This window comes from Acomys minous (assembly GCF_964271855.1).
Source record: "Acomys minous genome assembly, chromosome: 4".
Lineage (NCBI taxonomy): Eukaryota > Metazoa > Chordata > Mammalia > Rodentia > Muridae > Acomys > Acomys minous.
In genome coordinates, this window is record NC_140486.1 from 85,451,730 (window position 1) to 85,464,574 (window position 12,845).

At 43.4% G+C, this 12,845-nt stretch overlaps 1 protein-coding gene across 2 annotated transcripts in view; it reads left to right on the forward strand.

Annotated features, from left to right (window-relative positions):
- The window catches only part of LOC311595700 (aldehyde oxidase 3), a 95,481-nt gene that overhangs the window by 23,697 nt on the left and 58,939 nt on the right, over nucleotides 1–12,845 (forward strand). For both annotated transcript variants that reach the window (XM_084778660.1, XM_084778661.1), the window contains 3 exons: nucleotides 2,073–2,217; nucleotides 3,144–3,236; nucleotides 6,341–6,492. In XM_084778660.1, the coding sequence (XP_084634786.1) occupies nucleotides 2,073–2,217; nucleotides 3,144–3,236; nucleotides 6,341–6,492 (390 nt within the window). The remainder of the gene's footprint in view (nucleotides 1–2,072; nucleotides 2,218–3,143; nucleotides 3,237–6,340; nucleotides 6,493–12,845) is intronic.

Below are 12,845 nucleotides of genomic sequence, written 5' to 3' on the forward strand. Positions count from 1 at the left end.
CCACAGAGACATCCTTCCAGCCCCAAGGGTAAACTCTTTAGGATAAATAAAATATGACTCACGAGAAACACCTTTTCCTCCCAAAGAAAATTCAGTAACAATGGAGTGACATTGTTTGGGAGATTTTGTACATCTCTTTAATTCTTGCTTAAGAGAAAAAAAGTTGGGTTTACATAGGGCTTCGGGCTACAGACAGGAGTGAGAACCACACCGTGGAGCATTTTAACACTCACCACACACTCCTGAGTCACCGTGAAGGAAGAAAGCGAGCCATAATCATTGTATGTCATTATAAAATAGTTTTGATTTCGGAACCCCAAAAGTGTGTCCTGGGGGTACTTCCAGAGGTGCTTGGACTGTACCTTAAGAAGTGCTGGCTTCCCTTGATGAGAACATATGAAACATTTAGCAATCAGAGTTTCCCCTACATTTCCCGGAAGCTCTCCTGTCCGTCATCCTCCTCCACCCGGCACACAGACACATAACGTACCGCAACATTTACAGCGATAAAGAAGTCTTCCCTCAGCCAATCTGCCTTTAGTGACAGCTTGTTTCCAGCAGCCTTTTGCCAGGATTTCTTGTGTGACAAAATTATTCAGTGAGATGATCTACAAAGACACGGAAATTATACCGAATGATCTGCCCCGTGCATGCTCCTGCAAAGAGCAACAGTGTTTTCATAAAATATTTTTGCAGAGATATCACCAAAGTTCATTTGAAACGAGTTAAGCAATTCTGTTCCTGTTTGAGAAATGGTTGCCTTGTTTAATATTCGCTGGCCGCGACTGTTAAAACCCTGCTTCTTTTAAATGCCCAGGACTTCAGTTTCACAGGGCACCAGGCGAGGAGGCCCCCGGCGCCCCGCGGTTCATGTCCTCTTCCCACTGAACCACCTGTGTCACGCTGACCAAGTCCTGTCTCTGATTTGCCCCTTGCTGTAGTCTTCCCTTTGGCAAAACTAGATGAGTAGTTACCGAATTCGTTCATTCTTTCACTGCACACTGCAAAATAACGCCAAGTGTGATTTGATTCAGTAGGATAGGAACGACTCTAGACAGAAAATATGAGCATATTAAATGGCTCCTGCATCAAATCAAAACAGAGGGCACAGAAAGTCCACTAGGAGAAGAGGAGAGAAAGGAAGTAAAATTAAACGTCGACTTGACGAGGCATGAAATTATCCTCATGAATATTTATTTCATGCTCGTTCGTGTTAATGTATTGCTACCTGTCGCAGCCATTTGTTCTAGAAAAATTGATGGAAGGAAAAACCTAAAGAGATCCTGCCCATTAGCCCATTAACAACTGAGACAAACCCACCAGGAGTTGTGACGCTCTCAGTCTTGCTTAGGAAACCACAAACTTCACTCAGGGAAAGGTCCTGCTGGCTGAAGTGAGCTTGACAGTCTATGTTTTTAACTGGTGTGTGGTTGCTTAGGGTGGGAGTGGGGGTTGCTGTTCGGCCAGACAGCCAGTTTGATCCCATATCTCAGTGATCACCAAGAGCCAAATGTCATTTATATATTATCCTTAATCTTCACACACATCAAGCCGGATGGAGACAGGGTCCAAAGATTTCCTAAATTGATCTGGCGACTTAGTAGCCAGGCTGGGATTAGAACCTGGGTCTCCTGCCTCCTTGTATATTTAGCGTGCCTGGCAATCTCACGTAGCCCTTCAGCCCGCACATGCTTAATTTTCTGTTGGTATGATATCACCGTTGGTAGTTCGGTCTGAAGTTACGTCTTTGGTTGGAAATTTGACATCAGATACCTCAACCCTTGTCTTTGTATGTAAGAGTTTTGTTTGTTTTTAAGTTAAGACTTCATTAAAATCCACTTCATTTGCTCTATCTGTGAAAGATGAGGAAAATATTCAAATGGATTAATTTAATTACGAATTAAGACGTAAAAATAGTTGTCTTTATTTGTTACCCATGATTTCCTGCCTGTTTGGTTGGAAGCTGTGAGGAATCTATGTGCGGGTTTTTTTTTTTTTCGGTTTTGGTTTTGTTTGTTTTTTGGGGGTTTTTTGTCACTGACGTCATCGTTGTCTGGATTTGAATACTGCAGAGGATGGCGAAGGATCCCCAAAAGAAAGCTCTGACTTTTCGTGGGGAGAGGACTACTTGGATTGCCCCAGGAACCCTAAAAGACCTTTTGGAGCTGAAAATGAAGCACCCCAGCGCGCCACTCGTGATAGGCAACACCTCTCTCGGTGGGTGGCGCAACCAAGTTCCTCCTTCCTGTCCTGAGACCTAGAGAGGAGGAGAAAGCGGTAGAGTTGGCTCACAGAGCGGGTCCACCGGTGGCGGTGGCGGGCGGCTTCCTTCCGCTTAGCGCATGGCCAGCTTGTTGCACAGCTTCCTTCCCTGGTGTTCACACTGTACTTTGACCTTTCACCCCGACTATAGGAAGTGACTAGATTTGGGGGAGGTTAGGATGTCAATTCCACCCACTCCACCCACCCACCCACCCCATGCCACCAATAAAGAGTAAGATAGACCTTTCTTTTAGTGAGTACCAGAGGATGAAATCTATAGGTGGTCAGACTCAGCCTGGGCCACAGAGAAGGGAAATGGGCTTTCTACGCTGTGATTTCATTTTATGAGTTGTATGTAGGTATGTAGGTATGTATGTACGTACGTACTTAGTTGATGTGCGTTGGCGTTTGGCCTCCGTATAGGTCTGTATGAGACTGTTGGATCTCCTGGATCTGGAGTTACAGACAGTTGTGAGCTGCCATGTGGGTGCTGGGAATTGAACCCTGGCCCTTTGGGAGAGCAACCAGTGCTCTTAAGTGCCAGGCATCTCTCTCTTCAGCCCTTCTGTGAGTTCTAGGTCAGAGTTTTATTTGCAAGATGAAATCTAGCTGGTATATCCCTCCTCCTCCTCCTCCTCCTCCTCCTCCTCCTCCTCCTCCTCCTCCTCCTCCATCCCTGACAGGACCTGATATGGACCCCTGTAGACAAGTGTTCCACTACTACTGTGCTGCATCCTCAACCCCCTTCACTTGTTACAAGTTCGATACCAAGGCTCGCTAAGTTGCTGGGCTGCCTGCCTCCCGAGCCACTGCGGTTATAGGCCACCAGGCCCAGCATACCTGGTGCTATCCCCACTTAGGATAATTCTTCTTTCTTTTAGGGCTTGCTATGAAGTTCAAAGATGTTTCTTATCCAATCATTATCTCTCCTGCAAGGATCTTGGAATTGTTTGCAGTGACCAATACAAAGGAAGGTATGTTCTCCTTTATTCTAACAAGGTCTGTGTGCTGCCGCTGGCTGAGTATTTAACCCTAAGGAAATCACAGGCTCACAAAATGAGGCACTTGGCACTACAGCGCTGAACTATGGCTGATTTACAAAATCCTGAAACAGTTTGCTCATCCTGTCTGGAGATTCAACTTTTTCTGCCGAGAACTGGGGCGCAAATGTTTGTTGCTTCCCTCAAATCCACCCCTCTGTGTCTAAGGTCCCCAGCGCCTTGAAGAGCACCTTCCCTCTTGGCTTCTGAGGAAACGGCTAGCCTGGTTCCTGTTAGGTAGCGCACAGCATTTCCCCAGGCAGGCGCCCTCAGCTCTCCTTCCTTCATCACCACAGAGCCGATTCCAGTGAACGCCCAACAGTTCCCCAACAAGGAGAAGCTCGCTGTTCCTTTCTCACAATATAGCACTGAACTCTGAGGGTAGATGCTTGTCTGTGAAAAGCACAAGTAGAAGAAGATCATTTCCAAACACGCGTTTTTCAAGTTATCAGGTCTCTCCCACGTGCCAGGTGCGGAGAGCTATGAGCTGGCAAATCATGTTTTCCAAGAAAGACGCAGGTTCTTCTGTAGGCATTGATCACGTGCGCAGAGGACGTGACGTCAAGTGTGACGTCATCCCTGTGCCAGTCGTCATTCCTATTTGATCGTAGGTAGAATCCTCTGCCACAGCTAAGAGATGCCTTTAAAATGGTGCTATTTTCGAGTTATGACAGTTTCAGTGTTTTTTAAACTTTAATTAAAAAAGAATCTTGGGAGGTTTTTTTTTTTTTTTTTTTTTTTGGTTTTGGTTTAAGAAGGAAAAATACAATGGTAAATAAGCATTTAAGTGCTCCCACCAGTTAGTGCGAAGCCAGATGCAAAGTTACAAGCACTAGGTTGAGAACCCTGTGTGTTCACGCACTTCTCAACACCTTGTGTATTTTCTAGTAACAAATGCATTTAGTGAGGGAAAGGTGGTGGTTTGTTTTCTTCTTTTTTCATGTTGCTTTTTGAGCCAGGTTTGGTAGCTGACATCTGTAATCTCAGTGTCTAAGAGACTGAAGTGGGAGGGTTTCCATGAATTCAGGGCCATCTAGGCTGTTATATAGTGGATTCCAGGACAGCCTGGCTACAGAGTGAATCAGTCTCTCTCTCTCTCTCTCTCTCTCTCTCTCTCTCTCTCTCTCTCTCTCTCTCTCTCTCTCCTCCCTCCCTCCCTCCCTCCCCCCTCTCTCCCCTCTTTTCTTCTCTCTCTCTCTCTCTCTCTCTCTCTCTCTCTCTCTCTCTCTGTCTCTCTCTCCTCTCTCCTCTTTCTCTTACACACAGACAGATAGACACACACACACACACACACACACACACACACACACACGTTGTAGAAGCAGCTAGTTCAGACACACCTATGTTGTGCTAGAGGAACCCCTAGCTAACTGAAGTGTTCCTTGGAGTAGTTGGGAAACTGTAGGCATTACGGGCACACACACAGTGTGTGTCAGTGTCGTGGTCCTCGGTTACGGTTTCAGCACTGCTGAGTCACATCACAGCTCTGACTCTGAGCACTTAGCTCTTTCTGTGAGTCTTCATCTTGCCAATGAACGGATCCTGGTGTAATGAGGGCATCTTTCAACATCCACCACGTTGTAATCTCCAGGGACAGAGAGCTCTATTGGTTGGATGAGAGATCAAAGCCAGATGAAAGCAGGTCAAGTAAACTGATACCCTGAGTTCAGTGTGGCATGAAAAGCAGAAAGCAGAGAGGTGGACAGGTAAACAGGTGCCGTCTGTCTGGATGAATCTTTGGACTGTTTGTTTGACCAGAAGAGACTAGATAAATTTTTGACTGTTTGAGTTGGGCTGTTTGTTCTACATTAACTGATTGGACAGACCAAACAAATCTTACTGAAGGGAATTCTGTCCTGAGATGGCTCTTCGGCCACACCCATTGACACCAGGGGAAGCAAGCCTTGGCAGGCAGGAGCCTGCTTCCTGCAGATTCCGTTCTCCCTCGGAAGCACCTTGCCAAAAGTTAAATCATGAGCTCCCCCTGCTGAGCGTATGCTGACAAAACAAAGCCTAAAGCACCCGCCTTCTTAGAAGTGTAAGCAGTCATAAATTATACTTTTTTTTCTACAGAAAGTCCATGACTCTAGAGTGAAACAGGATGTACTGTCCAAAATAGAGACATGTGAGCTGAACAACTCTGTTTCCTGACAAGCTTTTCTAAGGTGCTGGTAGGATGATGCCTCACAGAGACCAAAAGCATCACCAGGAGCTGCTTGCAAACACCTGCTCCCACATTTTCCTAGCACTTACATAGCTGAAGTCACAGTTTATTATGTGTCTAGTCATCTTTTTCCATGTCCAATATTGACTTTAAGCAAAGATCTTATTTATTATATTATTTTTTGCCCTAGGATACTGCACACAGTAGGTGCGCAGTAACAATAACTTAATGGATGAGGCAGGTCAGAATTCAATCATAGTGTCTTTTAGGGTAGTGGTTCAACTAGAGAGTTATAGATCACTGGTCACATAAAAGCCGATACAGGCTTAGTAGGAGATGACGGAAATGAGAGAAGCAGGCCTAGGGAGACAGCTCAGTGGTTGAAACGCCATGATCCGTGCTGCACAAGAGAGACACGTGATGTTCTAGAGGCAGGTAGCAGGGCTGACTGGCCAAACTGCAACTTGGGAAGTCAGATCTGAGGTCAAAAGGTAGGTGGAAGGCAACTGGTTGAGAAGGTGGGAACTGCACCTACAAAACACCAGAGGCAGAAAATGGTGCCTGATGCTGTGCAGAGAGTCAGGGAGAAGGCAGCAGAAAGCCACTTAGCCCCAGGGGAAGGTTGGGGGGGGGGGAATGGGCTGTCCTGACAGCCCAGAACAGTGAGCTGCCCTGGTGGGTTTGGTTGCTTTTCAGGGATCCTGTGTTTTTTTTTTCTCGTGTTTCTCCTTTGTGTTTATGAGATGGCCCAGTGTGCATGTGGAATATTTGTGAGGGAGAAAGATGCCATCATAATCAGCTCTGGCTGTCTTTTCTCTACTTTGCCCCTCATGTCCAGGCGTACAGAATATTAACAAAGCTGCCTTACTTTCAGGCCTGACACTGGGCGCAGGCCTCAGCCTGACCCAGGTAAAGGACATCTTGGCCGATGTGGTCTCCAGGCTCCCCAAGGAGAAAACACAGATGTACTGCGCTCTCCTCAAGCATCTGAGGACCCTGGCTGGGCAGCAGATCAGGAACATGGCTGTAGGTTCTCTGCACATTCCTCTGGGTGGGGACTTTTGTTTTGTTTTGTTTTGTTTTTGACACAGGGTTTCTCTGTGTAGCCTTGGCTGTCCTAGACTCACTTTGTAGACCAGGCTGGCCTTGAACTCACAGTGATCTGCCTGCCTCTGCCTCCCGAGTGCCAGGATTAAAAGCGTGCGCCATGGGGACTCTTTAAAAGGAGGAAAAGGCATTGCTCCTTATTTCTGTTTCGGGCTGTATCTATCTGTTTCCCATGTGACCTGAATGAAAGGCCACCCTCCTCCTAGATCTCTGTGGAGTAAGCCACTTAAATGACCAGTGTGGTGTGCAGGGGTGACATCTTCCTAGGTTATTACCAGGACTTGGATACTGTCTGCAGTTACCTGTGGAAGATTGTCCATCCAGAGCCCCCAAAAGAGCCCAGAACTTCACCCTCAAACACACCATGCCCCCTTCTCTGGCCCTACACTCATAACCTCACCCCATTACTCGTAAGCAATCAGCGTAGCTTTGTTTAACCATTTCTTGTCCGCTGTCATGCAAGCTACGTGTGCATACCTGCAGTGTTGGCTCAGTTTATTAACAATTAAACTTTATTATACAACCCAACTAGCATATACAAGAAGGAAAAAAAGGTTAAAGGGACAGAAGATTAAAACCTCCTGGAATCCGTTCGGCAGGACGGGTCCTTAGGTGTCTCAGTCCCACGAGCTGGTCCGGTCCTTTCCTCTCTCTCCGCGCCTTCTCCTTCTCTCCTTCTACCTCTTGTTTTTCTCTCCCCCACCTTCCCAGTCATATGCAAAGGGCGGTCCCTTCTCCCTTCGAGGGTCAATTAGGAAAACAATAGCCACGGTGGGGTTCCTAGGTAGGCTTCCTGAATTCCAAGCCCAGGAAGGCTCCAAACAGTCTCTCACAAGGTATTCATGGTGTGCCCCAAGGGTAAAGCCCGCCAAGACTGCTTCCACCTGCGACAAAGCTTAATCTATCCCACACCTCACCCTTCTCTCTAAAAAATTAAGAACTATATACACATATATACATATATACATATATACATACTCATCAGGAATCAAGAACATAACAAAGTCCTTTTATACTTGTTAACCTAAGGGAAAGTATACCACTATCCTACCAAAGAGAGTCCTTTTCTTTCATGAGAAATTGTAATTATTAATCTACTAAAGCTTCTAGTAACACTGTGGCTATCTAGTCTTCAATCCCATCAGAGACCCAAGAAGGAAAATCTATCTAATAAAGGAAGTGCTGGCAGGCAACTTCCAAGTTGCAGAGTACAGAGAGAGCAGACTGCCTGGATAGTCACCGAATTCTCTCCTTCATTGGGGCAATCAGTCTTCAGCCTTTCGGCCCAAAACATCCAACGAACTGCTTTTGCTGGCAGGCAACTTCCAAGTTGCAGAGTACAGAGAGAGCAGACTGCCTGGATAGTCACCGAATTCTCTCCTTCATTGGGGCAATCAGTCTTCAGCCTTTCGGCCCAAAACATCCAACGAACTGCTTTTTGAAGCAGGAAATCCGACGGTCTGGTTCATCTATTCTCTTTAAAGCTGGACAGTCATCTTTCCAGCATCATTGTTGATCGTTGCAGACAGTCAGCCTGTCATCAGAGATAAGAGCAGTAGCAGAGCAGTTTTTCCGTCTAGTGACCATTCTGTCACCAGCATCTCTTGAAGCCCCCATCTTCAATGATGCAAATGGAGAGGCGGCCAGGAGCGGATGTCTCTCTCTGTCAGGAAAGCCCTCATCATTAAATGCCATATTCTGTGGATCTCTGAAGAGTTTGAAGAGCAAATCTATCTATTCTTACAGTTATCAATCTATTCCTTTGAAGACATAGACAAGCTATTAAACAAACCTGCTCTATAACAAAGTGAGTATCTAATAGGATTTCTACGTAACTAAATACCAACTTTTATCCCCGATGATTACAAACAGTTTTTTATAAGACATTAGTGGTACAAATAATACATCAAATAAACATTGAACAAAAAGAACGTAAATTTCTAACATACAATATACAATATTTTGTCAACATATAACATACAATACATAAAGCAAAAATGAATGGAATATACAATTTAAGTTCATATCAATGTGAAGCAAAAGTTGAAGTCTTAAATTTCCGTCAATCAGAAGTCTTAAATTTCCATCAATCTACAATACCAATGTAGAATTTTTTAAGTTAGTAGATTCAATAATCTACCTTTTATTCTACAATCCTGTATCCTCCCTTCCTTCCCCCCTTTTTCTTAATATTAAAAGGGATAGAAAGTAAGAGAGAAAGAAAGATAGAAGAAAGAAATCCCCAAATGAACTTTTATTAATTGTAAATAACCCCGTTAGGCAAAGATGAGCATTGGTAACCCACCAAAAACACACATCCCACCTACTGGGAATGGGGGCGTCGTGTTCTCAAAATTACTTGATGCTGTTTAAAAGAAAAATATTTTTCGGGTACCCAAGAAAAATAATATATTGGCCAAGCGCTGGAAAAGCTAGCTGTTTTTTGTCCAGTCCTTTTGGGATCGATCCTTTCGGCTAGCCGATTTATTGTTAATATGCATGCAATTTCTGGAAGAAGTAGTAGTGCCAGAGGCAGAAGTTCGATCTTCATAATTGTCCTGTTTTTTGCTCTGAAAGTAAGCAGACTTTATAAATCATTAGTACAGGTATGTTAGTACATATATAATTTTCAAGGGAACATCATTTGAGGCATCTTGCTCGAGGTGCCAGAGGCATGCTTTTGGGGTTAAATCACCCATGCTGCCTGCTGTCTTCAGCATTGTCCTGCTTTTTGCAAATACAGGGCTCTACCTGCATATACACCAATAGGACAGAAGAGGGCATTAGTTCTCCAAGCTGTAAGGAACAATGTCAAGCTGTTAAGAACCAGGTAGCTCTTAAGATTCACATGTTATATGGTCAGATCTAATCTTTATAAGTTTAGTTGGTAGCCATATATTTTCACTCCCTGTGGAAACATACGCATACCCACGCCCCATCTCAAAACTACTGCAAGTTTCCATTTCATACTTTCCAAGTCCTTGAAGAATATTGGTTGCCCCAATTCCTCAGTTTTTTCTATTATCCAATGTCTCTCCGCAGCTGACGTCCCTTCATCATTCACATTAAGAAAATTTAGAGTCAACAAAGCATTATTTAATCGATCCCTGGGTGTCTTTACCCTTCCCTTTTGTTTAATAAGCATTTCTTTTAAGGTACGATTAGCTCTTTCCACAACTGCTTGTCCTGTGGGATTGTGAGGTATACCAGTAACATGTTTTATATTATAATACATAAAGAAGTTTTTCATCTTAAGGGACACATATGCAGGAGCATTGTCAGTCTTAATTTGTGCAGGTATTCCCATAAATGCCATTATTTCTAGTAAATGAGTAATCACACAGTCAGCCCTTTCAGAACTTAAGGTAGTTGCCCATTGAAAACCTGAATAGGTATCAATGGTATGATGCACATATCTCATTTTTCCAAATTCTGCAAAATGAAACACATCCATCTGCTAAATTTCATTCCTTTTGTTACCTCTAGGGTTAATTCCAGCAGGTGATGGTAGTTGACTATATAAGGAACATGTAGGACATTTATTAATTATTTCTCTAGCTTGTTGCCAAGTGATAGAAAATCTTTTCTTCAACCCCTTACCATTGACATGATGTTTTTCGTGAAATTTGGAGGCTTCGAATACATTACCTATCAATAATTTGTCGATCTCTTCATTTCCTTGTGCCAATGGACCTGGTAAACCTGTATGGGATCGAATATGAGTAATATACAAGGGATAATTTCTGCTTCTGATGACCTGTTGCAGTTCTATAAATAAAGTAGTCAATTCTGTGTTATCAGGAGTAAATTCAGCAGTTTCTATATGCAAAACAACCTTTTCAGCATATTGAGAGTCAGTAATTATATTAAGAGGTTCAGGAAAATCTAACAAAACCATAGGGATAGCATATAATTCTGATTTTTGAACTGATGTAAAGGGGCTTTTAATCACCTTGGTCATTTTCTCAGACTTATAACCAGCCATACCTGATTTATTTGCATCAGTGAAAAAGGTGGGTGCCCCTGAGATTGGTGACCTCTTTACAATACTTGGAAGGATCCAATTAGTTCTTTTTATAAACTGTATACGTTTGCTTTTTGGGTATCTATTGTTAATGTCTCCCAAATAATTACTACAAGCTTTTTGCCAATCTTCATTAATTACCCATAGTGACATAATCTCAGAATCAGTAAGAGGCACTACAATTTCCGCCGGGTCCATCCCTGACAGTTGACGCAACCTTATTCTTCCCTTTGTAATCAATTCAGAAATTTTCTCTATATATGTTTTCAATTTTTTGCTTTGTTTATTTGGCAGGAATATCCATTCTATAATCCGGTCTTCCCTTTGCATGAGAAGCCCAGTAGGAGAATGTTTTGAAGGCAAAATAACCAAAATGCAACCAAGTTCAGGATCAATTCTATCCACATATGCCTTTTGAAGTTTTTGTTCCACCAGAATTAACTCCTTTTCTGCTTCAGCAGTTAAACACCTAGGACTGTTTAAATCCGAATCCCCTTGTAAAATCTGAAACAGGTTACTTAACTCATAGGTAGCTAACCCGATTGTAGGCCTTAACCAGGTAATATCGCCCAATAATCTCTGAAAGTCATTAAGAGTTTGTAATTGATCTCTACGGATCTGTACCTTTTGTGGTCGAATTTTTTGTTCAGTTATTTTATAGCCTAAATAGGTAATTGAATCTCCTCTTTGTATTTTTTCCACCGCAATCTGTAATCCCCAGCATGGCAGAATTCTTTGTGCTTCCTGAAACATTTTTTCTACAATACTAGGATCAGAATCAGCTAGCAGAAAATCATCCATGTAATGGTATATGATAGATTGAGGAAACAGCTTACGAAGTATTTCTAAAGGTTGTTGTACAAAATACTGGCATAAAGTTGGGCTATTTAACATTCCCTGTGGAAGTACCTTCCAATGATATCTCTTCATTGGAGAATTACTGTTCAGAGTAGGTACTGAGAAAGCAAACCTTTCCCTGTCTTTCTCGTGTAGAGGTATGGTAAAAAAACAATCTTTTAAATCAATTGTAATTATATGCCAAGACCGAGGTAATAAGGAAGGCAAAGGAATTCCAGGTTGAAGCAAACCCATGGGTTGAATCACCTTGTTTATGGCCCTCAAATCTGTTATCATTCTCCAACCACCTGATTTCTTTCTTACCACAAACACAGGGGAATTCCAGGGACTGGAAGATTCTTCGATGTGTTGAGCCTCCAGCTGCTCTTGCACTAAACCGTGAAGCGCCTGTAACTTTTCTTTTGTTAAGGGCCACTGCTCCTGCCATACAGGTCTGTTTGAAATCCATTTTAGGGGCAAGGCGGTTGGTATCTCAGCAGTGGCCCCTCTTATAAATTTTGACACTCTAAATCTGAAGAATTCTGAGGTTGGACAATGGGCATAGCTGGTGGTCGCCTCTGATCACTTACATTAATCTCTTCCCTAGAAGTGCATACCAATTCACCCATTGTTTCAACCTTCTTTATCTCAGTATTTGCAGGAATAGTAATCTGAGTACCCCATTGCTGTAAAAGGTCTCTTCCCCATAGATTTATAGGAATGTCAGCCACATAGGGTTTCAGCCTCCCTATCTGCCCATCTGGTCCCACACACTCAAGCCACTGTACACTTTGTTTTATTTGAGATAACTTGCCAATTCCTACAATTTCCGTATAAACCTTCTTAAGTGGCCAAGTTTGGTTCCAAGACTTCTGGCAAATGATGGAGACGTCAGCTCCACTGTCTACCAAGCCTTCTATTTTAATACCATTCAATTGTATAATTAACTTAGGTCTCTGATCATTAATTACTGTTTGCCAGAACACACGGGTCCCTGTGCTCCCGAACGCACCAGTCCTTTCCACTGGAGCGGCTTTGCCCTTAATGTAAGGAAACAGTAGGAGTTGAGCAATCCTATCCCCGGCATCAATTTTCATCTCCTTTTTCACACATACCAAGATTTTTATTTCCCCTTTAGAATCTCCATCTATAATACCAGGATGCACAATAAAACCTTGAGACGTCAGCCCGCTTCTTCCCAGAACCAATCCTACTGTGCCTGAAGGCAAAGGTCCAAAAACACCAGTATTTAATTTGTAACATTCAACCTGAGGAGTTAGGGTAAGAGACATATTTGAAGCCAGATCCAAGGCTGCACTGCCTTCAGTAGCATGCATTAGATCGCTAACACTCAGTTCCCGTTTTCCTGCGGGTTTGTCACTTCCTGACTGGCCAAAGGAATTCGGCTGGC